At 39.9% G+C, this 22,794-nt stretch overlaps 1 protein-coding gene across 1 annotated transcript in view; it reads right to left on the minus strand.

The window, feature by feature from the left end:
- The window catches only part of LOC118185000 (neprilysin-2-like), a 74,339-nt gene that overhangs the window by 16,413 nt on the left and 35,132 nt on the right, over positions 1-22,794 (minus strand). The window contains exons 9-10 of the mRNA XM_035354769.2: positions 7,169-7,391; positions 2,183-2,281 (exon numbers count right to left, since the gene is read on the minus strand). Coding sequence (XP_035210660.2) covers positions 2,183-2,281; positions 7,169-7,391 — 322 coding nt within the window. The remainder of the gene's footprint in view (positions 1-2,182; positions 2,282-7,168; positions 7,392-22,794) is intronic.

Here is a 22,794-nt window from a genome sequence, read left to right on the forward strand (position 1 = left end):
TTTAACAACAACAACAACAACAAAAAAAAAAAAAAAAAAAAAAAAAAAAAAAAAAAAAAAAAACAGGTTTAAATGTTTTTCTACAAGAAAAAGGCTAGGGGGATACTGAATGCATTTTGAGTTTCAAAACGTCAACCGATTACGTTAACTAAAACAAAATTTGCTTATTTACAACATTCAATAGTTTTTCGGCTTAGTCAGTTGACCGCGTTCATTGTTTTTTGCTGCCTTTCCACTGAAAAATGACAGATCGGCATTACATTGGGCAGTTTCTAAACATATTTTATGGTTATATTTTTAAATTAAATAATTGGTTATATTTTTTAATTTGGAATTGTTTACTGTCACTTCTACTTTTCCGTTTTCCCACCAGAATGGAAATTAGCTAGCTTGTATTTAAGTGGAGCTTGAGATTCTGAAATCAGGGACTGTTTCCCTAGTGAAGGCCACGTTGCTCAGTGTGCTATTTTCTGTCTTCGGCACTGCATTATAATTGTCAATAGTATTTCCTGCCGGTGCAGCTTTAACAGCCAACTTCGCGATTAATTTACTCTGCTTAGCCTTTGGCTACTTGCTATTTAGACTGTAGAAAGCACTGTAATCGGGAAAAATTTTGGGTGTCATATTTCAACGGAAATATGCATTTTGATCGTTCCTGAATCCATTTCAACTATTTTTTCGCATAAAGTCTGTATGTTCGAACTCTGTGCAATGGCCCTCCCTCAACGTAGGGAAGAGGCGGCAACGCATGAATTGCCTGTCGTACTTATGCGTCTAATTTGGCCTGTACCCCCGAGCTATGTCGACACGTTAGGAGTGGACAGTATGGAGGAGATTAGTTGCTTTCGCAGTACTAGATCCACCGTTCTGTTCTGTGGTCTGTGCAGATTCGACATGCATTTGGCAAGTCTGTCTCGGGCAGTGTGAACGCTTTATCGCTTTTTATATAAAATCTGGAGTTGGATCAATATTCATGTATGGGCTGTTCTGCGGCCTAGAACTGGGCTACTTCTTTGAACTGAGCTTCTTTCGCTGAGCTACGTCTCTAGCGAAATGTACTTAAAGGACTCTTTTTTCCAAAGCTTAAAAAATTGGGCTGTTAAATAGATTTAAAATGGATTCAAAATGGGGATTTTTTCGTGACGTCTGTAGATACTAATGTATTTCGCATATTTAAAAAATGATTAGGCATAGAATGTTGAAATTTTGCATATGGGACTGCTATAACATCTTGTTGTGCACTTCCCTTTTTTAACCGTCTTACCTTACCCAGCTTAGAAGTCCTTATTCTGGACTTTTTTTTCATTATCATTGTTTGTAGCCATGTACTTCCAGTTACAAGAGTGTTTTAAATGGCGAAAATATTCATGTTGGGCAATGTCAAATTTTTTAAAAAAATTAGTATTTGGACACATAATGAAATCTAATTTTTAATATGGTCTTCCAGTTCCTGTGCTTACATTTGGAAAATTTTATACCCGTTATAAAACTGTATAATTATAAAGAGTTTGATTCCTGTAAGTCAAAAACTGGCCGGGATATTTAATTGCAAAATTTGCTGTTTTTGATGTCATTTTTAACTTGCCTTGAGGGTTGAGTTAATTAAGCTAGAATAGTTCCATGAATCAAATTTAAATGAAGTGCAGCGAAAAATATGTATAGCTTAATAAGCAGTACAAAGAAGTTATATGGTGTCCACATCAGATTTTTTAATTTACTATTAATAAATGTTATTGTCCCATTTAAATGTGCAATTATTAAAGTAATTAATTAATAGTAAATCAATGTAATTTGTTGCTGTAATAATCTAAAGCTGAAAAATGAGATTTTTTCACTTTGAACAAATGACATACTTATAGAACTCATAATACTTCTTTAAACCCCCTAAACAATGAATAATTTATAACTGTTTTGAATTTAATCCCCGAAAATCAGTAATCACTTCTGAGGGCAGATGTTATTCCTTTAAAAAAGAAGAAAACTCATGCTTTTGCTTACCCTTAGAAAATCTAAGGAAAAGGTGAAATTTATTTCGTCTTTTCTTTAAAAGGACCAAGTAAATTCCTTCTCCTTTTCCTCAAAAGAAATAAGAGTGTTTTGTTGTTTATTATCACGTATTAATTTTATTTCAGGAAAATGAGTGCTTTAAATAATAAAAAGATGAAAGGTAATATAACAAAACCTTTTCTATGGCTTCTCTTTTTGTTTCTTTCTTCATCCAGTCTATTTTTTCCAGAATGTTTAAGAATTCCTGATGGATATATTTAACCATCTTTCGTGCCTAAAAGAAACGATGATAAATATTTTATACAAAATACATTGTTAGTTGCATCAAAATATCAAAGTCACTTTGTTTTGCTCAAAAATTCTAAAAACCTAGTAAGCAAATTGCATTGAAATAGCTATAAAAGTCAGCGTTTAAAGATAAAAAAATAATCAAAAATGCTTTGAGAAAAGCTTACAAATTGAAAGAAACCGGGTTATGAACCACTAATTCGTAGCAACACAAGGGGACGGTGGACTTAATTAAAATTAGGTTTTTTAAATTCTTAAAAATCTTAAAAAATTAGTTTTTTAAGTTTTTGTGTTTTCAACATGAAATTTTATACATATATATATGCATATTATTACATCAGTTTATAAAAGTATACGTTCAAAATTTCAATTTATTTTAAATTAAAAAATTTAAAACAGATAATTAATTATTTTAATTAAAAATTTAAAATGCTCCTTGCGCGCTAATTTTCAATATTTTTCCTTTGAGTTAGTTATAAAGACTTGACAAAAGTTCTTGTGTATCCGTTATTAAATATGATGGATGAGAAATTTTTAAAAAGGATTTTTGTGAACTTACACCCTGTTTTCGGAAAAAAATTCACTTTTTGTTAAACATTATCACAAGTTTAAACTCTTAATAATATCCCATATACAAAAATGCATATATAGATCTACTGTAACATACAACAAGATAGTTTCTTCCAAATATCATTCATTTTTAACTAAAAAAGAGAAGTGAGACGCATGGAGCATTTTCGAGACAATCGAACTGCGAAAAAAATTTTTTGAGGAAAGAGAATTTAAAGTTTTCCTTTAAACTTACCTTTAATACATGATCATCAGAAACAGCAAATTAACTTTAAATATGAATATATAGACACTGAATAACACTTTCGTATCATTTAACTATTTTTAATCTCATAATATTAAATTTGAGAAAAATAAATATATCGCAAATTGGTATGTGATTCGAAGTTAGAGGTAGAAACAATTATACAACATCATATGTATTACCTTCATTCGTTACATTTACATTATTTTTTAAAGCTTTACAATATTTTTCACTATTTTTTTTTCTCAAGCAGGTAAAGTTCTCTTTTTGCTTTGGTTCAAGCGACGTTGATCCGGTTTTTTTTTTTTTTTTTTTTTTTTTTGGCAACGAGTAGGGACGACGAGTTGGCTTCCTCCAGTTCTACGCCTATAGCATTTACATAACCAAAGTTAAATTCATTAATAGTTGTCAATACTTGACATTTCTATCCTTTTTTTAATAAATAAACAGTTCTTTTTGTCAATTATATATACATTTTTTTTACGTTTTCTCCAAATTTAAAGGGCAAAGTTTACGCTCTTTACACATTTTAAATGCTTGTAACTTCTTTAAAAATTAGAATATTTGAACTTGGTTTTTTGCATATGATGTAGTTATGTATGTGAAATATTACGAGAGTAACAAATTCAATATTTTGGTTGATTTTTAGCTATTTTAAAGTTCCACCGTCCCCTAATGAGTTAATGTTACATACCTCGGTACAAAATCCACAGTTTTAAGTCAACCTTCGTCACTGACATAGCTTGAAACTTGTCAAGCTATATCAAGCTTATCAAGCTATGAGGTCACTGACTTTAACTTAAAAATGTGTTTCGTTTTGTCTAGATACGATATATGTTACCATATGCATTAATAAGTGTTGTTTTATAGAAATCTAAAAAGAGTTTAAAAATTATAGCCCTTTAAAAAGAGCAATGAAAGAACTGATCCTAAGCGAAATCCCTTGCATTGTTGCTTTGATTTAAATAACTACATGGAAGAAAGCGTTTATTGTTGCGAAAATTCCAATACTATGCAAGAAAAATAAACAATCATATTAGGTGCAAATTGATTCCACATATTATTAATTTAATACAAATAAACGATTACATTTTTAGACCAATTCAACCACAATATGGGAATAAAATCAGTTTATTTGCTTTTCTGTAGCAAATAAATTCTGTTGCAATTTCTGTAGGGGCGTGGAGAAACTACAAACAGAAAAATAAATTTTATATATCGTATCACAGAGAGGTTTTAGTGTATGTTTCCTGGATTTTACTAGACTACCAGACTGCTTCGAATGCGGTCCGCAGCTTATTCGTACTAATTGCTGAAGGTGAGTGTTATGCCACTCGCTTTGGGACCATATCTCATACAATGAGCCAGAGGAAGGGGATTCCAGACCTAGCTAACTCGAGGCCGCCTTACACGGTTAAAAACACCCCAATCTCCAGAGGTTATCCGAGAGAGTGCCATTCCCTCGGTCAACCCAGAGGGACTTCACCGTCTGACAGTCAGACACCGTCTGTCCCCAAGTGTTGACCAAGGGACACCACTCCCTCGGACAACTTACGATACGATATCTGACAACGTAACGTCGCCATATCCAAGGGGCGAACAAGACTATTTTATGGGTATCATTACGGTCCAAGCCTGAACCTACCACCGAATAAATGATGGCTGTAATCCTGAAGACTATTTATTTGTTTATTTACCTCCAGATGTCGAGGCTGCCTAGACATTGGTCTAGCCAGTTTTCTGAAAAGAACCTCAGGTCTCCTTCCATAAAATGGTCGGTCTGGAAATTCCAATCCAGTAGATCCTCAGAGATGCTGTCCAACATAATCAAGCCAGACGAACCTGGTTACCAGCGGTGTAGGGTACGAGAGGAGGCCTATGTCGGACAGAGACAGGAGAGCCTATGTGGCGCGCAGACGTTCAGTTGACTATATGCCTGGCGAACAGGCAAGCCATGGAAGAAGACAATCAACTGCGTCGAGAAAGAAGTTTGGACATTCGGCTAAAATATTTTCGGGGAATTATTTCAGGAAATGACTCATACAGCCGAGGGTTTTTCTATGATAAAGAATGGCGCCCACATATCATCACACCTATTTTAGTGTGAAGATCTCTATTAGGTGCTTGATGATAACATCACAACATTTTCTTGTTTGTAATCATCCCTCAATGTTCAGATTAAAGTGGAGTTTGTCAGGTTAAAGTGGAATTGTGGAATTTTACGCGCTTCCAGTGCCTAAATATTCTAACTGGAAGAATTTGAAAAAAGAGGGTGTTTCCCATTCAATAATACATCAATACATACATTCAGCTATATATCAGATTTTACAACGTATAAAATGACATCACCATCAAGGGAGAAACCATTAATTTACTCCCCAAACCCCATTTAATTAAACTCTTTCTAATATATGCTCTGGTTTCTCTTCATCTAACGAGATTCTTTTACTCTTTCTATAGTTTGGTAATCTTCATCATCGAGGTGTACGAAGAAAAGATGTGTAGAAAATTTCTTTTACATTGTTTCAGTTAATTTAAGGGTGCTAATTTTTATGTTCGTAATACTTTTTTTAGTATATGGAGAATTTAATACAAAATACTGCGTTTGTATTTCAGTTATTACTTTATATAGGTAGTACCTTTATACAAAAAGCTGTTTTATAGTTACAATTTCCTCTTCTTTCCGGCGGAAGGTCTATGTACTATATAGGATAATCTAATTTACTATGCGTAGTAATGCAAATGATACTTAGTAGTGGCTTGAGGAATTTATGTAACAGTTTTTCGTCAACGCCTAGAGGCTTTTCATCTGTTAGTGCAATTCAATGTGGTCTCCCTTAGTGTCGAGGCACACCTGCCATCATTCCACTACACTCCAAAACACCTTTTGTAAAGTGTTTGGTGCAATTTCAGCTGCTACAGCCATAATTCACTATTTTAATTGTTCAAGGCTACCAGTCTTAACTTGGTATACTTTGGACTTCACAAAACCCCATACGAAAAAGTTTAGCGGTGTTGAATCTTTGATTGTGGAGCCCAAAGCTGTTGAGAGCCACGACCAATACACCTATCAGGAAAAGTTTCATTAAGATAATTACACACAATAATGGCAAAATGAGGAAGTGAACCATCCTGTTGGTAGACAATGGTGTCAATAATACCATCTGATACTAGCTGTGACTCAAAATATTGTTGCAACATATCGAGATAAATTTCTCTAGTGATGGTCCTTTCTAGAAACATGAAATGTCCACAGATCTTAGACTTAGTTATTCCAACTTTATCTGTCCGTTAACTTTAGGTGTGTCTCCCTGAAATTCGTACAACATGTTTGGTTGTCCTCATTTGGCAACTATGTCTATTCACATGGCTGCTGAGATTGAATGTGTTTTCGTAGCTAAAAGGAACATTCTCCATTACGTTCTCATTATCCACAGCTTTCAAGAAATCCTAACACATGGCTTGCCGAGTCCTCGGCTTCAAGCTTATGCAGAGTTTGAATGTGGTAGGCATCCTTGTTTAAATGACAGCGTAGAGTTTTCCAAACAGTAGTATGTGAAATACCGAGTTCCCGGCTGAGGTTTCGTGTAGATGCCTGGGGGATAAGCGTAATCTCTTCTTGTACGCTTTGCTCAACTTGTGGCTTTATCGAATGTCTCCCAGAACTGTGACCACGAACTAGAACACTACCGGTTCGCTTGAATCTGTTTACCAAGGTTTTAATAGCTGCTTTGGTAGGGGCTTAATTTCTGAATTGGTTAGCGAAGTCCTCTTGCCCCTGTTGATACGTTAATCTACGAGTACGGGCACAAACAATATCTATTCTTTGCCTCTGTTGATAGCATTCTTTCAGATCGCCTCAAAAGAAATTAGAATTAGAACGTATTTCTCCAAAATGTATAGAGACATTATAAACACCTTTATATAAATAAATAAAACACTCAGCGCATCCAAATTTCATCAAACAATAAAATCGCTTTAAGACATAAGTAAGATTTACAAAATTATGTACGCGCCTTTATATTTCATATACATCCTGTCACTTATATTGTCACTTACAGCGTCTTTGCTTTCCTCTTTAAAGTATTCACGCACGTAGTAGGAACTGAGGGCAATATTCAGGCTACCACTAAAAGTCTGAAGGCATTGTTTCCACCGTGGCTCTTCTTGCTGGTTTCCAGAGGTCACAGAGGAATACTCCTGAATTAGCGTCCTCCACTCTGAAGATAGTTCATCAGCAGATTCTTTAACAGCTCTCCACATCATGTAATTGGCCACCACCCTAAAAATCAAAATAGCATTAATAGCTTGATAAAGTTATTGCATACTTTTTTGCTTTACTTTTGCTCTTTGACTCATTTCTTGAACACAACATTCTTGAACATTTTCATTTCTTGAACATGCATAAACATTTTAATTAAAGATTTCATAAATCGTAAAACAAAATAAGCGTAGATGTCCTCAGAGTGAACTAGTAGCATTAAAGATGAAGAACATGAGTTTTCAAATAATGCGGAATCTTTTGAAAGATCTGCAAGGATTCAAAACGTCAATCCTTATAGAAAATCTTCTGTTGCTTACTTGTAAGATAATGCCATAATAACTAAATATTCATCATTTAAATTCGGTTAATCATACACTAATTCATGGAAAATATGTAACTTTTAAACAAACAGTTAAATTATAAATAGGTGGAAGCAATGACTTCCACCTATTGATGATTCAAATGTTTTTTGAATAACAGCGAATGAATGTTTGTTTGAATTTGCTTGAATAACAGTGAACTGTTTTCAAACAGAGGGGGGCTATTAATAATTATATTGCTAGTAAGCCTGCAGATTATTTTCGATTTCATAAAGGCTGATTATTAGGAAGGTATGAGAGATAAATTTATTAAAAGTTTCATCTTTACCTTTTATATTATGTTGTAGTTGTAAATTTAGTTTAGAATTTTTAGCATGAAAAATTTATTGTATTTTTAGTATCTTTTACCTTTATTGTTTTAATTTAATTTTTAACCCAAAGGTGCGTTAGCTCAGAAGGACTATTAATTTCGTTTTGGCATTTTGTTTCGATTCACTATAAACGGCAAATCAATTTTGAAATTGTTGTCACCAAATGTTGTCGCTCGCCCTGTATTATGTTTAAAGAAATTAAATAATGAGAAATCTGCATAAAAGTATATATGTTTCTCGCATTGTGATAAAACAACAGTGTCTAGAGCCATCCAATTTTGAATGACGTACTTCTCCACTCGAATATGGACATCTGGAATCGCCAATTTGGAATTTATTTTTATTATTTATTTCATATTTTGTAAAACTTGAACGAATTTTCTATTAAAATCTCAGCGATTTCGAAGCGAGCAGTGGTAAAACTGTACGGAATAAAACATTTTTATCTTCAGCGTGCGAGACTGCCTATCGGAAATTTTAAAGATATGCCGTTTTTAAGTATTTTTAGCGGAAAGGAACGTTAGCCCAATTGCTTTCGGAACGGCTCACAAGGTGTGTATGTAGGTGTAAATGAAAAAATCATCCCCTTTGGGCGTAACATAAAATCTGATATCTTTCAGATTTATTTAAAAATTTACTTTATGAATTTTTATTTTATTTTATTAGTATTTTGATTTATGTATGTGAAAGTATTATTAATTAAGCATTTATTCTCCGTCCTTTCTGGATTTCAGTTGGCCTTTACCAGAATACAATTAAGTTCATATAGTAAGTGAAATAATTACTTAATAAATGCACATTGTGAGTGCTAAAGTTCCGTTTATTAAGAAACCAAAGAAGCTTTGAAACCACGGATTGATAGCTTCCATGCTACTTAGAGTTTGTGATTGATTTATCTATCTGTTAAAAGTTAGCGCTAAGTTGAGAACAGTGATTTTGGAATCAGAAACTTCTAGACATTATTATAACTTCATTTTTCTAATCTTAAATGATTTACGTTATTTAGAAAATTCATAAACAGAAGTAAACATATTTTAATAATTTTGCCATTTTTAATTGTAAATGCCTGCGAATTGTAAATAATATTATTTGCGTTCTTGTCGGTTAACTGAAGCTGAATGCATATGCTTAACTAGCTTAATTTTCCTAAACAAATGTTATGGTTTCTGTAAGTATAAAATAAGTTAAACCAAATTTTATCCTTTATTGCTTTCTTCATTTCTTCATATCTGCTTTATTATCTGTTACATATTGTTGTCTAGTCTACTCACAATTTTTTTTAACTTTGCATTAATTTGCGCAACTTTTAATTTTCTCATTTTGCTGAATCATTTCTTGAGTTTATGACTTTTTTGTTTTTAATTTTCATTTATAATTTATACTTCTTCATATAGTATTTCATGTTTTAGTCCTTTATTTCCTTTTAAAGCGTAAAATACTTTTCTACATTTAGCTTTTGTTTTATCGTTGAAGATAATAAAAATACTATTTTTCGTTGCATAAAAGACCACATCTGCTTGCCATAAAGCTTCCTCTTTTATAACATTATTAGCAATGACTTAAGCAGGCAAAATCACAATAATATTAGAAAGTGGTACAAATTACAAGGAAAAGTAAATCAGTATTTTTTAAAAGTATTTTAAAGTTTACTATTAAATACCTAAACATGTTATTTTGTTTTTTATATGTATCTATTTAGTGTTTATGGGAATTATTTTGATGTTAAGAGAATATGTGTCGGTATTCTGCTTCGATTACAAAAGGAAGAATGTACTCAAGTCCATTTTCTGTGTTACTTCTCAGAGTTTTAAGGCTTGTGAAAAGGAAGAGATACATAATCTATGAGAAGATAATAAAGATACTATTTATATATAAGAATTATGCAGAGGCATTATAAATTAGTTTCTCTCAAAATCAAGGACTCGTCAGATGTTCAATTAATTGTCTTGCTGTCTTGAAGTAGTGCAAACACTGAAAAAGACATATATTGTATGCAACTGAAATTCCTTTTCGCCATTAAATATAATAACACTCCACAGTTTTTTCTAGTAACTCTAGATTAGTTTCCTCTAATTAAATAGGGTTAGCTAGTTTAGAGATATTTAGACATATACATGAATGGAGGCGTGCTGCCTTTACATTTCTTAAGGTGCCTAGATCTGGTTACCTGTTATAACTATGTTTCTCTTAGAATAGACATACTGTATGATAGTTCTGACTCCCCGCTGTCCGTAGTAATCCTGAAGAAGGTCTTTGAGACTATGTTATCCCTGGAGCCGAGGAAGGGAGGCTCTGATGAGAGAAGTGAGTGGGCAGTCGTGGATGTTATAACTATGTTTCTCTTAGAATAGACATACTGTATGATAGTTCTGACTCCCCGCTGTCCGTAGTAATCCTGAAGAAGGTCTTTGAGACTATGTTATCCCTGGAGCCGAGGAAGGGAGGCTCTGATGAGAGAAGTGAGTGGGCAGTCGTGGATGTTATAACTATGTTTCTCTTAGAATAGACATACTGTATGATAGTTCTGACTCCCCGCTGTCCGTAGTAATCCTGAAGAAGGTCTTTGAGACTATGTTATCCCTGGAGCCGAGGAAGGGAGGCTCTGATGAGAGAAGTGAGTGGGCAGTCGTGGATGTTATAACTATGTTTCTCTTAGAATAGACATACTGTATGATAGTTCTGACTCCCCGCTGTCCGTTGTAATCCTGAAGAAGGTCTTTGAGACTATGTTATCCCTGGCGCCGAGGAAGGGAGGCTCTGATGAGAGAAGTGAGTGGGCAGTCGTGGATGTTATAACTATGTTTCTCTTAGAATAGACATACTGTATGATAGTTCTGACTCCCCGCTGTCCGTAGTAATCCTGAAGAAGGTCTTTGAGACTATGTTATCCCTGGAGCCGAGGAAGGGAGGCTCTGATGAGAGAAGTGAGTGGGCAGTCGTGGATGTTATAACTATGTTTCTCTTAGAATAGACATACTGTATGATAGTTCTGACTCCCCGCTGTCCGTAGTAATCCTGAAGAAGGTCTTTGAGACTATGTTATTCCTGGAGCCGAGGAAGGGAGGCTCTGATGAGAGAAGTGAGTGGGCAGTCGTGGATGTTATAACTATGTTTCTCTTAGAATAGACATACTGTATGATAGTTCTGACTCCCCGCTGTCCGTAGTAATCCTGAAGAAGGTCTTTGAGACTATGTTATCCCTGGCGCCGAGGAAGGGAGGCTGTGATGAGAGAAGTGAGTGGGCAGTCGTGGATGTTATAACTATGTTTCTCTTAGAATAGACATACTGTATGATAGTTCTCACTCCCCGCTGTCCGTAGTAATCCTGAAGAAGGTCTTTGAGACTATGTTATCCCTGGCGCCGAGGAAGGGAGGCTGTGATGAGAGAAGTGAGTGGGCAGTCGTGGATGTTATAACTATGTTTCTCTTAGAATAGACATACTGTATGATAGTTCTGACTCCCCGCTGTCCGTAGTAATCCTGAAGAAGGTCTTTGAGACTATGTTATCCCTGGAGCCGAGGAAGGGAGGCTCTGATGAGAGAAGTGAGTGGGCAGTCGTGGATGTTATAACTATGTTTCTCTTAGAATAGACATACTGTATGATAGTTCTGACTCCCCGCTGTCCGTAGTAATCCTGAAGAAGGTCTTTGAGACTATGTTATCCCTGGAGCCGAGGAAGGGAGGCTCTGATGAGAGAAGTGAGTGGGCAGTCGTGGATGTTATAACTATGTTTCTCTTAGAATAGACATACTGTATGATAGTTCTGACTCCCCGCTGTCCGTAGTAATCCTGAAGAAGGTCTTTGAGACTATGTTATCCCTGGAGCCGAGGAAGGGAGGCTCTGATGAGAGAAGTGAGTGGGCAGTCGTGGATGTTATAACTATGTTTCTCTTAGAATAGACATACTGTATGATAGTTCTGACTCCCCGCTGTCCGTTGTAATCCTGAAGAAGGTCTTTGAGACTATGTTATCCCTGGCGCCGAGGAAGGGAGGCTCTGATGAGAGAAGTGAGTGGGCAGTCGTGGATGTTATAACTATGTTTCTCTTAGAATAGACATACTGTATGATAGTTCTGACTCCCCGCTGTCCGTAGTAATCCTGAAGAAGGTCTTTGAGACTATGTTATCCCTGGAGCCGAGGAAGGGAGGCTCTGATGAGAGAAGTGAGTGGGCAGTCGTGGATGTTATAACTATGTTTCTCTTAGAATAGACATACTGTATGATAGTTCTGACTCCCCGCTGTCCGTAGTAATCCTGAAGAAGGTCTTTGAGACTATGTTATTCCTGGAGCCGAGGAAGGGAGGCTCTGATGAGAGAAGTGAGTGGGCAGTCGTGGATGTTATAACTATGTTTCTCTTAGAATAGACATACTGTATGATAGTTCTGACTCCCCGCTGTCCGTAGTAATCCTGAAGAAGGTCTTTGAGACTATGTTATCCCTGGCGCCGAGGAAGGGAGGCTGTGATGAGAGAAGTGAGTGGGCAGTCGTGGATGTTATAACTATGTTTCTCTTAGAATAGACATACTGTATGATAGTTCTCACTCCCCGCTGTCCGTAGTAATCCTGAAGAAGGTCTTTGAGACTATGTTATCCCTGGCGCCGAGGAAGGGAGGCTGTGATGAGAGAAGTGAGTGGGCAGTCGTGGATGTTATAACTATGTTTCTCTTAGAATAGACATACTGTATGATAGTTCTGACTCCCCGCTGTCCGTAGTAATCCTGAAGAAGGTCTTTGAGACTATGTTATCCCTGGAGCCGAGGAAGGGAGGCTCTGATGAGAGAAGTGAGTGGGCAGTCGTGGATGTTATAACTATGTTTCTCTTAGAATAGACATACTGTATGATAGTTCTGACTCCCCGCTGTCCGTAGTAATCCTGAAGAAGGTCTTTGAGACTATGTTATCCCTGGAGCCGAGGAAGGGAGGCTCTGATGAGAGAAGTGAGTGGGCTGTCGTGGATGTTATAACTATGTTTCTCTTAGAATAGACATACTGTATGATAGTTCTGACTCCCCGCTGTCCGTAGTAATCCTGAAGAAGGTCTTTGAGACTATGTTATCCCTGGAGCCGAGGAAGGGAGGCTCTGATGAGAGAAGTGAGTGGGCAGTCGTGGATGTTATAACTATGTTTCTCTTAGAATAGACATACTGTATGATAGTTCTGACTCCCCGCTGTCCGAAGTAATCCTGAAGAAGGTCTTTGAGACTATGTTATCCCTGGAGCCGAGGAAGGGAGGCTCTGATGAGAGAAGTGAGTGGGCAGTCGTGGATGTTATAACTATGTTTCTCTTAGAATAGACATACTGTATGATAGTTCTGACTCCCCGCTGTCCGTAGTAATCCTGAAGAAGGTCTTTGAGACTATGTTATCCCTGACGCCGAGGAAGGGAGGCTCTGATGAGAGAAGTGAGTGGGCAGTCGTGGATGTTATAACTATGTTTCTCTTAGAATAGACATACTGTATGATAGTTCTGACTCCCCGCTGTCCGTAGTAATCCTGAAGAAGGTCTTTGAGACTATGTTATCCCTGGAGCCGAGGAAGGGAGGCTCTGATGAGAGAAGTGAGTGGGCAGTCGTGGATGTTATAACTATGTTTCTCTTAGAATAGACATACTGTATGATAGTTCTGACTCCCCGCTGTCCGTAGTAATCCTGAAGAAGGTCTTTGAGACTATGTTATCCCTGGAGCCGAGGAAGGGAGGCTCTGAAGAGAGAAGTGAGTGGGCAGTCGTGGATGTTATAACTATGTTTCTCTTAGAATAGACATACTGTATGATAGTTCTGACTCCCCGCTGTCCGTAGTAATCCTGAAGAAGGTCTTTGAGACTATGTTATCCCTGGAGCCGAGGAAGGGAGGCTCTGATGAGAGAAGTGAGTGGGCAGTCGTGGATGTTATAACTATATTTCTCTTAGAATAGACATACTGTATGATAGTTCTGACTCCCCGCTGTCCGTAGTAATCCTGAAGAAGGTCTTTGAGACTATGTTATCCCTGGAGCCGAGGAAGGGAGGCTCTGATGAGAGAAGTGAGTGTGCAGTCGTGGATGTTATAACTATGTTTCTCTTAGAATAGACATACTGTATGATAGTTCTGACTCCCCGCTGTCCGTAGTAATCCTGAAGAAGGTCTTTGAGACTATGTTATCCCTGGCGCCGAGGAATGGAGGCTCTGATGAGAGAAGTGAGTGGGCAGTCGTGGATGTTATAACTATGTTTCTCTTAGAATAGACATACTGTATGATAGTTCTGACTCCCCGCTGTCCGTAGTAATCCTGAAGAAGGTCTTTGAGACTATGTTATCCCTGGAGCCGAGGAAGGGAGGCTCTGATGAGAGAAGTGAGTGGGCAGTCGTGGATGTTATAACTATGTTTCTCTTAGAATAGACATACTGTATGATAGTTGTGACTCCCCGCTGTCCGTAGTAATCCTGAAGAAGGTCTTTGAGACTATGTTATCCCTGGCGCCGAGGAATGGAGGCTCTGATGAGAGAAGTGAGTGGGCAGTCGTGGATGTTATAACTATGTTTCTCTTAGAATAGACATACTGTATGATAGTTCTGACTCCCCGCTGTCCGTAGTAATCCTGAAGAAGGTCTTTGAGACTATGTTATCCCTGGAGCCGAGGAAGGGAGGCTCTGATGAGAGAAGTGAGTGGGCAGTCGTGGATGTTATAACTATGTTTCTCTTAGAATAGACATACTGTATGATAGTTGTGACTCCCCGCTGTCCGTAGTAATCCTGAAGAAGGTCTTTGAGACTATGTTATCCCTGGAGCCGAGGAAGGGAGGCTCTGATGAGAGAAGTGAGTGGGCAGTCGTGGATGTTATAACTATGTTTCTCTTAGAATAGACATACTGTATGATAGTTCTGACTCCCCGCTGTCCGTAGTAATCCTGAAGAAGGTCTTTGAGACTATGTTATCCCTGGAGCCGAGGAAGGGAGGCTCTGATGAGAGAAGTGAGTGGGCAGTCGTGGATGTTATAACTATGTTTCTCTTAGAATAGACATACTGTATGATAGTTCTGACTCCCCGCTGTCCGTAGTAATCCTGAAGAAGGTCTTTGAGACTATGTTATCCCTGGAGCCGAGGAAGGGAGGCTCTGATGAGAGAAGTGAGTGGGCAGTCGTGGATGTTATAACTATGTTTCTCTTAGAATAGACATACTGTAAGATAGTTCTGACTCCCCGCTGTCCGTAGTAATCCTGAAGAAGGTCTTTGAGACTATGTTATCCCTGTAGCCGAGGAAGGGAGGCTCTGATGAGAGAAGTGAGTGGGCAGTCGTGGATGTTATAACTATGTTTCTCTTAGAATAGACATACTGTATGATAGTTCTGACTCCCCGCTGTCCGTAGTAATCCTGAAGAAGGTCTTTGAGACTATGTTATCCCTGGAGCCGAGGAAGGGAGGCTCTGATGAGAGAAGTGAGTGGGCAGTCGTGGATGTTATAACTATTTTTCTCTTAGAATAGACATACTGTATGATAGTTCTGACTCCCCGCTGTCCGTTGTAATCCTGAAGAAGGTCTTTGAGACTATGTTATCCCTGGCGCCGAGGAAGGGAGGCTCTGATGAGAGAAGTGAGTGGGCAGTCGTGGATGTTATAACTATGTTTCTCTTAGAATAAACATACTGTATGATAGTTCTGACTCCCCGCTGTCCGTAGTAATCCTGAAGAAGGTCTTTGAGACTATGTTATCCCTGGAGCCGAGGAAGGGAGGCTCTGATGAGAGAAGTGAGTGGGCAGTCGTGGATGTTATAACTATGTTTCTCTTAGAATAGACATACTGTATGATAGTTCTGACTCCCCGCTGTCCGTAGTAATCCTGAAGAAGGTCTTTGAGACTATGTTATCCCTGGAGCCGAGGAAGGGAGGCTCTGATGAGAGAAGTGAGTGGGCAGTCGTGGATGTTATAACTATGTTTCTCTTAGAATAGACATACTGTATGATAGTTCTGACTCCCCGCTGTCCGTAGTAATCCTGAAGAAGGTCTTTGAGACTATGTTATCCCTGGCGCCGAGGAAGGGAGGCTCTGATGAGAGAAGTGAGTGGGCAGTCGTGGATGTTATAACTATGTTTCTCTTAGAATAGACATACTGTATGATAGTTCTGACTCCCCGCTGTCCGTAGTAATCCTGAAGAAGGTCTTTGAGACTATGTTATCCCTGGAGCCGAGGAAGGGAGGCTCTGATGAGAGAAGTGAGTGGGCAGTCGTGGATGTTATAACTATGTTTCTCTTAGAATAGACATACTGTATGATAGTTCTGACTCCCCGCTGTCCGTTGTAATCCTGAAGAAGGTCTTTGAGACTATGTTATCCCTGGCGCCGAGGAAGGGAGGCTCTGATGAGAGAAGTGAGTGGGCAGTCGTGGATGTTATAACTATGTTTCTCTTAGAATAGACATACTGTATGATAGTTCTGACTCCCCGCTGTCCGTAGTAATCCTGAAGAAGGTCTTTGAGACTATGTTATCCCTGGAGCCGAGGAAGGGAGGCTCTGATGAGAGAAGTGAGTGGGCAGTCGTGGATGTTATAACTATGTTTCTCTTAGAATAGACATACTGTATGATAGTTCTGACTCCCCGCTGTCCGTAGTAATCCTGAAGAAGGTCTTTGAGACTATGTTATCCCTGGAGCCGAGGAAGGGAGGCTCTGATGAGAGAAGTGAGTGGGCAGTCGTGGATGTTATAACTATGTTTCTCTTAGAATAGACATACTGTATGATAGTTCTGACTCCCCGCTGTCCGTAGTAATCCTGAAGAAGGTCTTTGAGACTATGTTATCCCTGGCGCCGAGGAAGGGAGGCTCTGATGAGAGAAGTGAGTGGGCAGTCGTGGATGTTATAACTATGTTTCTCTTAGAATAGACATACTGTATGATAGTTCTGACTCCCCGCTGTCCGTAGTAATCCTGAAGAAGGTCTTTGAGACTATGTTATCCCTGGAGCCGAGGAAGGGAGGCTCTGATGAGAGAAGTGAGTGGGCAGTCGTGGATGTTATAACTATGTTTCTCTTAGAATAGACATACTGTATGATAGTTCTGACTCCCCGCTGTCCGTAGTAATCCTGAAGAAGGTCTTTGAGACTATGTTATCCCTGGAGCCGAGGAAGGGAGGCTCTGAAGAGAGAAGTGAGTGGGCAGTCGTGGATGTTATAACTATGTTTCTCTTAGAATAGACATACTGTATGATAGTTCTGACTCCCCGCTGTCCGTAGTAATCCTGAAGAAGGTCTTTGAGACTATGTTATCCCTGGAGCCGAGGAAGGGAGGCTCTGATGAGAGAAGTGAGTGGGCAGTCGTGGATGTTATAACTATATTTCTCTTAGAATAGACATACTGTATGATAGTTCTGACTCCCCGCTGTCCGTAGTAATCCTGAAGAAGGTCTTTGAGACTATGTTATCCCTGGAGCCGAGGAAGGGAGGCTCTGATGAGAGAAGTGAGTGTGCAGTCGTGGATGTTATAACTATGTTTCTCTTAGAATAGACATACTGTATGATAGTTCTGACTCCCCGCTGTCCGTAGTAATCCTGAAGAAGGTCTTTGAGACTATGTTATCCCTGGCGCCGAGGAATGGAGGCTCTGATGAGAGAAGTGAGTGGGCAGTCGTGGATGTTATAACTATGTTTCTCTTAGAATAGACATACTGTATGATAGTTCTGACTCCCCGCTGTCCGTAGTAATCCTCAAGAAGGTCTTTGAGACTATGTTATCCCTGGAGCCGAGGAAGGGAGGCTCTGATGAGAGAAGTGAGTGGGCAGTCGTGGATGTTATAACTATGTTTCTCTTAGAATAGACATACTGTATGATAGTTGTGACTCCCCGCTGTCCGTAGTAATCCTGAAGAAGGTCTTTGAGACTATGTTATCCCTGGCGCCGAGGAATGGAGGCTCTGATGAGAGAAGTGAGTGGGCAGTCGTGGATGTTATAACTATGTTTCTCTTAGAATAGACATACTGTATGATAGTTCTGACTCCCCGCTGTCCGTAGTAATCCTGAAGAAGGTCTTTGAGACTATGTTATCCCTGGAGCCGAGGAAGGGAGGCTCTGATGAGAGAAGTGAGTGGGCAGTCGTGGATGTTATAACTATGTTTCTCTTAGAATAGACATACTGTATGATAGTTGTGACTCCCCGCTGTCCGTAGTAATCCTGAAGAAGGTCTTTGAGACTATGTTATCCCTGGAGCCGAGGAAGGGAGGCTCTGATGAGAGAAGTGAGTGGGCAGTCGTGGATGTTATAACTATGTTTCTCTTAGAATAGACATACTGTATGATAGTTCTGACTCCCCGCTGTCCGTAGTAATCCTGAAGAAGGTCTTTGAGACTATGTTATCCCTGGAGCCGAGGAAGGGAGGCTCTGATGAGAGAAGTGAGTGGGCAGTCGTGGATGTTATAACTATGTTTCTCTTAGAATAGACATACTGTATGATAGTTCTGACTCCCCGCTGTCCGTAGTAATCCTGAAGAAGGTCTTTGAGACTATGTTATCCCTGGAGCCGAGGAAGGGAGGCTCTGATGAGAGAAGTGAGTGGGCAGTCGTGGATGTTATAACTATGTTTCTCTTAGAATAGACATACTGTAAGATAGTTCTGACTCCCCGCTGTCCGTAGTAATCCTGAAGAAGGTCTTTGAGACTATGTTATCCCTGTAGCCGAGGAAGGGAGGCTCTGATGAGAGAAGTGAGTGGGCAGTCGTGGATGTTATAACTATGTTTCTCTTAGAATAGACATACTGTATGATAGTTCTGACTCCCCGCTGTCCGTAGTAATCCTGAAGAAGGTCTTTGAGACTATGTTATCCCTGGAGCCGAGGAAGGGAGGCTCTGATGAGAGAAGTGAGTGGGCAGTCGTGGATGTTATAACTATTTTTCTCTTAGAATAGACATACTGTATGATAGTTCTGACTCCCCGCTGTCCGTTGTAATCCTGAAGAAGGTCTTTGAGACTATGTTATCCCTGGCGCCGAGGAAGGGAGGCTCTGATGAGAGAAGTGAGTGGGCAGTCGTGGATGTTATAACTATGTTTCTCTTAGAATAAACATACTGTATGATAGTTCTGACTCCCCGCTGTCCGTAGTAATCCTGAAGAAGGTCTTTGAGACTATGTTATCCCTGGAGCCGAGGAAGGGAGGCTCTGATGAGAGAAGTGAGTGGGCAGTCGTGGATGTTATAACTATGTTTCTCTTAGAATAGACATACTGTATGATAGTTCTGACTCCCCGCTGTCCGTAGTAATCCTGAAGAAGGTCTTTGAGACTATGTTATCCCTGGAGCCGAGGAAGGGAGGCTCTGATGAGAGAAGTGAGTGGGCAGTCGTGGATGTTGTAACTATGTTTCTCTTAGAATAGACATACTGTATGATAGTTCTGACTCCCCGCTGTCCGTAGTAATCCTGAAGAAGGTCTTTGAGACTATGTTATCCCTGGCGCCGAGGAAGGGAGGCTCTGATGAGAGAAGTGAGTGGGCAGTCGTGGATGTTATAACTATGTTTCTCTTAGAATAGACATACTGTATGATAGTTCTGACTCCCCGCTGTCCGTAGTAATCCTGAAGAAGGTCTTTGAGACTATGTTATCCCTGGAGCCGAGGAAGGGAGGCTCTGATGAGAGAAGTGAGTGGGCAGTCGTGGATGTTATAACTATGTTTCTCTTAGAATAGACATACTGTATGATAGTTCTGACTCCCCGCTGTCCGTTGTAATCCTGAAGAAGGTCTTTGAGACTATGTTATCCCTGGCGCCGAGGAAGGGAGGCTCTGATGAGAGAAGTGAGTGGGCAGTCGTGGATGTTATAACTATGTTTCTCTTAGAATAGACATACTGTATGATAGTTCTGACTCCCCGCTGTCCGTAGTAATCCTGAAGAAGGTCTTTGAGACTATGTTATCCCTGGAGCCGAGGAAGGGAGGCTCTGATGAGAGAAGTGAGTGGGCAGTCGTGGATGTTATAACTATGTTTCTCTTAGAATAGACATACTGTATGATAGTTCTGACTCCCCGCTGTCCGTAGTAATCCTGAAGAAGGTCTTTGAGACTATGTTATCCCTGGAGCCGAGGAAGGGAGGCTCTGATGAGAGAAGTGAGTGGGCAGTCGTGGATGTTATAACTATGTTTCTCTTAGAATAGACATACTGTATGATAGTTCTGACTCCCCGCTGTCCGTAGTAATCCTGAAGAAGGTCTTTGAGACTATGTTATCCCTGTAGCCGAGGAAGGGAGGCTCTGATGAGAGAAGTGAGTGGGCAGTCGTGGATGTTATAACTATGTTTCTCTTAGAATAGACATACTGTATGATAGTTCTGACTCCCCACTGTCCGTAGTAATCCTGAAGAAGGTCTTTGAGACTATGTTATCCCTGGAGCCGAGGAAGGGAGGCTCTGATGAGAGAAGTGAGTGGGCAGTCGTGGATGTTATAACTATGTTTCTCTTAGAATAGACATACTGTATGATATTTCTCACTCCCCGCTGTCCGTAGTAATCCTGAAGAAGGTCTTTGAGAATATGTTATCCCTGGAGCCGAGGAAGGGAGGCTCTGATGAGAGAAGTGAGTGGGCAGTCGTGGATGTTATAACTATGTTTCTCTTAGAATAGACATACTGTATGATAGTTCTGACTCCCCGCTGTCCGTAGTAATCCTGAAGAAGGTCTTTGAGACTATGTTATCCCTGGAGCCGAGGAAGGGAGGCTCTGATGAGAGAAGTGAGTGGGCAGTCGTGGATGTTATAACTATGTTTCTCTTAGAATAGACATACTGTATGATAGTTCTGACTCCCCGCTGTCCGTAGTAATCCTGAAGAAGGTCTTTGAGACTATGTTATCCCTGGAGCCGAGGAAGGGAGGCTCTGATGAGAGAAGTGAGTGGGCAGTCGTGGATGTTATAACTATGTTTCTCTTAGAATAGACATACTGTATGATAGTTCTGACTCCCCGCTGTCCGTAGTAATCCTGAAGAAGGTCTTTGAGACTATGTTATCCCTGTAGCCGAAGAAGGGTGGCTCTGATGAGAGAAGTGAGTGGGCAGTCGTGGATGTTATAACTATGTTTCTCTTAGAATAGACATACTGTATGATAGTTCTGACTCCCCGCTGTCCGTAGTAATCCTGAAGAAGGTCTTTGAGACTATGTTATCCCTGGAGCCGAGGAAGGGAGGCTCTGATGAGAGAAGTGAGTGGGCAGTCGTGGATGTTATAACTATGTTTCTCTTAGAATAGACATACTGTATGATATTTCTCACTCCCCGCTGTCCGTAGTAATCCTGAAGAAGGTCTTTGAGAATATGTTATCCCTGGAGCCGAGGAAGGGAGGCTCTGATGAGAGAAGTGAGTGGGCAGTCGTGGATGTTATAACTATGTTTCTCTTAGAATAGACATACTGTATGATAGTTCTGACTCCCCGCTGTCCGTAGTAATCCTGAAGAAGGTCTTTGAGACTATGTTATCCCTGTAGCCGAGGAAGGGAGGCTCTGATGAGAGAAGTGAGTGGGCAGTCGTGGATGTTATAACTATGTTTCTCTTAGAATAGACATACTGTATGATAGTTCTGACTCCCCGCTGTCCGTAGTAATCCTGAAGAAGGTCTTTGAGACTATGTTATCCCTGGAGCCGAGGAAGGGAGGCTCTGATGAGAGAAGTGAGTGGACAGTCGTGGATGTTATAACTATGTTTCTCTTAGAATAGACATACTGTATGATAGTTCTGACTCCCCGCTGTCCGTAGTAATCCTGAAGAAGGTCTTTGAGACTATGTTATCCCTGGAGCCGAGGAAGGGATGCTCTGATGAGAGAAGTGAGTGGGCAGTCGTTAATGTTATAACTATGTTTCTCTTAGAATAGACATACTGTATGATAGTTCTGACTCCCCGCTGTCCGTAGTAATCCTAAAGAAGGTCTTTGAGACTATGTTATCCCTGGAGCCGAGGAAGGGAGGCTCTGATGAGAGAAGTGAGTGGGCAGTCGTGGATGTTATAACTATGTTTCTCTTAGAATAGACATACTGTATGATAGTTCTGACTGCCCGCTGTCCGTAGTAATCCTGAAGAAGGTCTTTGAGACTATGTTATCCCTGGAGCCGAGGAAGGGAGGCTCTGATGAGAGAAGTGAGTGGACAGTCGTGGATGTTATAACTATGTTTCTCTTAGAATAGACATACTGTATGATAGTTCTGACTCCCCGCTGTCCGTAGTAATCCTGAAGAAGGTCTTTGAGACTATGTTATCCCTGGAGCCGAGGAAGGGATGCTCTGATGAGAGAAGTGAGTGGGCAGTCGTGGATGTTATAACTATGTTTCTCTTAGAATAGACATACTGTATGATAGTTCTGACTCCCCGCTGTCCGTAGTAATCCTAAAGAAGGTCTTTGAGACTATGTTATCCCTGGAGCCGAGGAAGGGAGGCTCTGATGAGAGAAGTGAGTGGGCAGTCGTGGATGTTATAACTATGTTTCTCTTAGAATAGACATACTGTATGATAGTTCTGACTCCCCGCTGTCCGTAGTAATCCTGAAGAAGGTCTTTGAGACTATGTTATCCCTGGAGCCGAGGAAGGGAGGCTCTGATGAGAGAAGTGAGTGGGCAGTTGTGGATGTTATAACTATGTTTCTCTTAGAATAGACATACTGTATGATAGTTCTGACTCCCCGCTGTCCGTAGTAATCCTGAAGAAGGTCTTTGAGACTATGTTATCCCTGGAGCCGAGGAAGGGAGGCTCTGATGAGAGAAGTGAGTGGGCAGTCGTGGATGTAATG

Source organism: Stegodyphus dumicola, chromosome 3, assembly GCF_044657685.1.
Source record: "Stegodyphus dumicola isolate Sdum_Otavi_A_Nest chromosome 3, ASM4465768v1".
NCBI lineage: Eukaryota > Metazoa > Arthropoda > Arachnida > Araneae > Eresidae > Stegodyphus > Stegodyphus dumicola.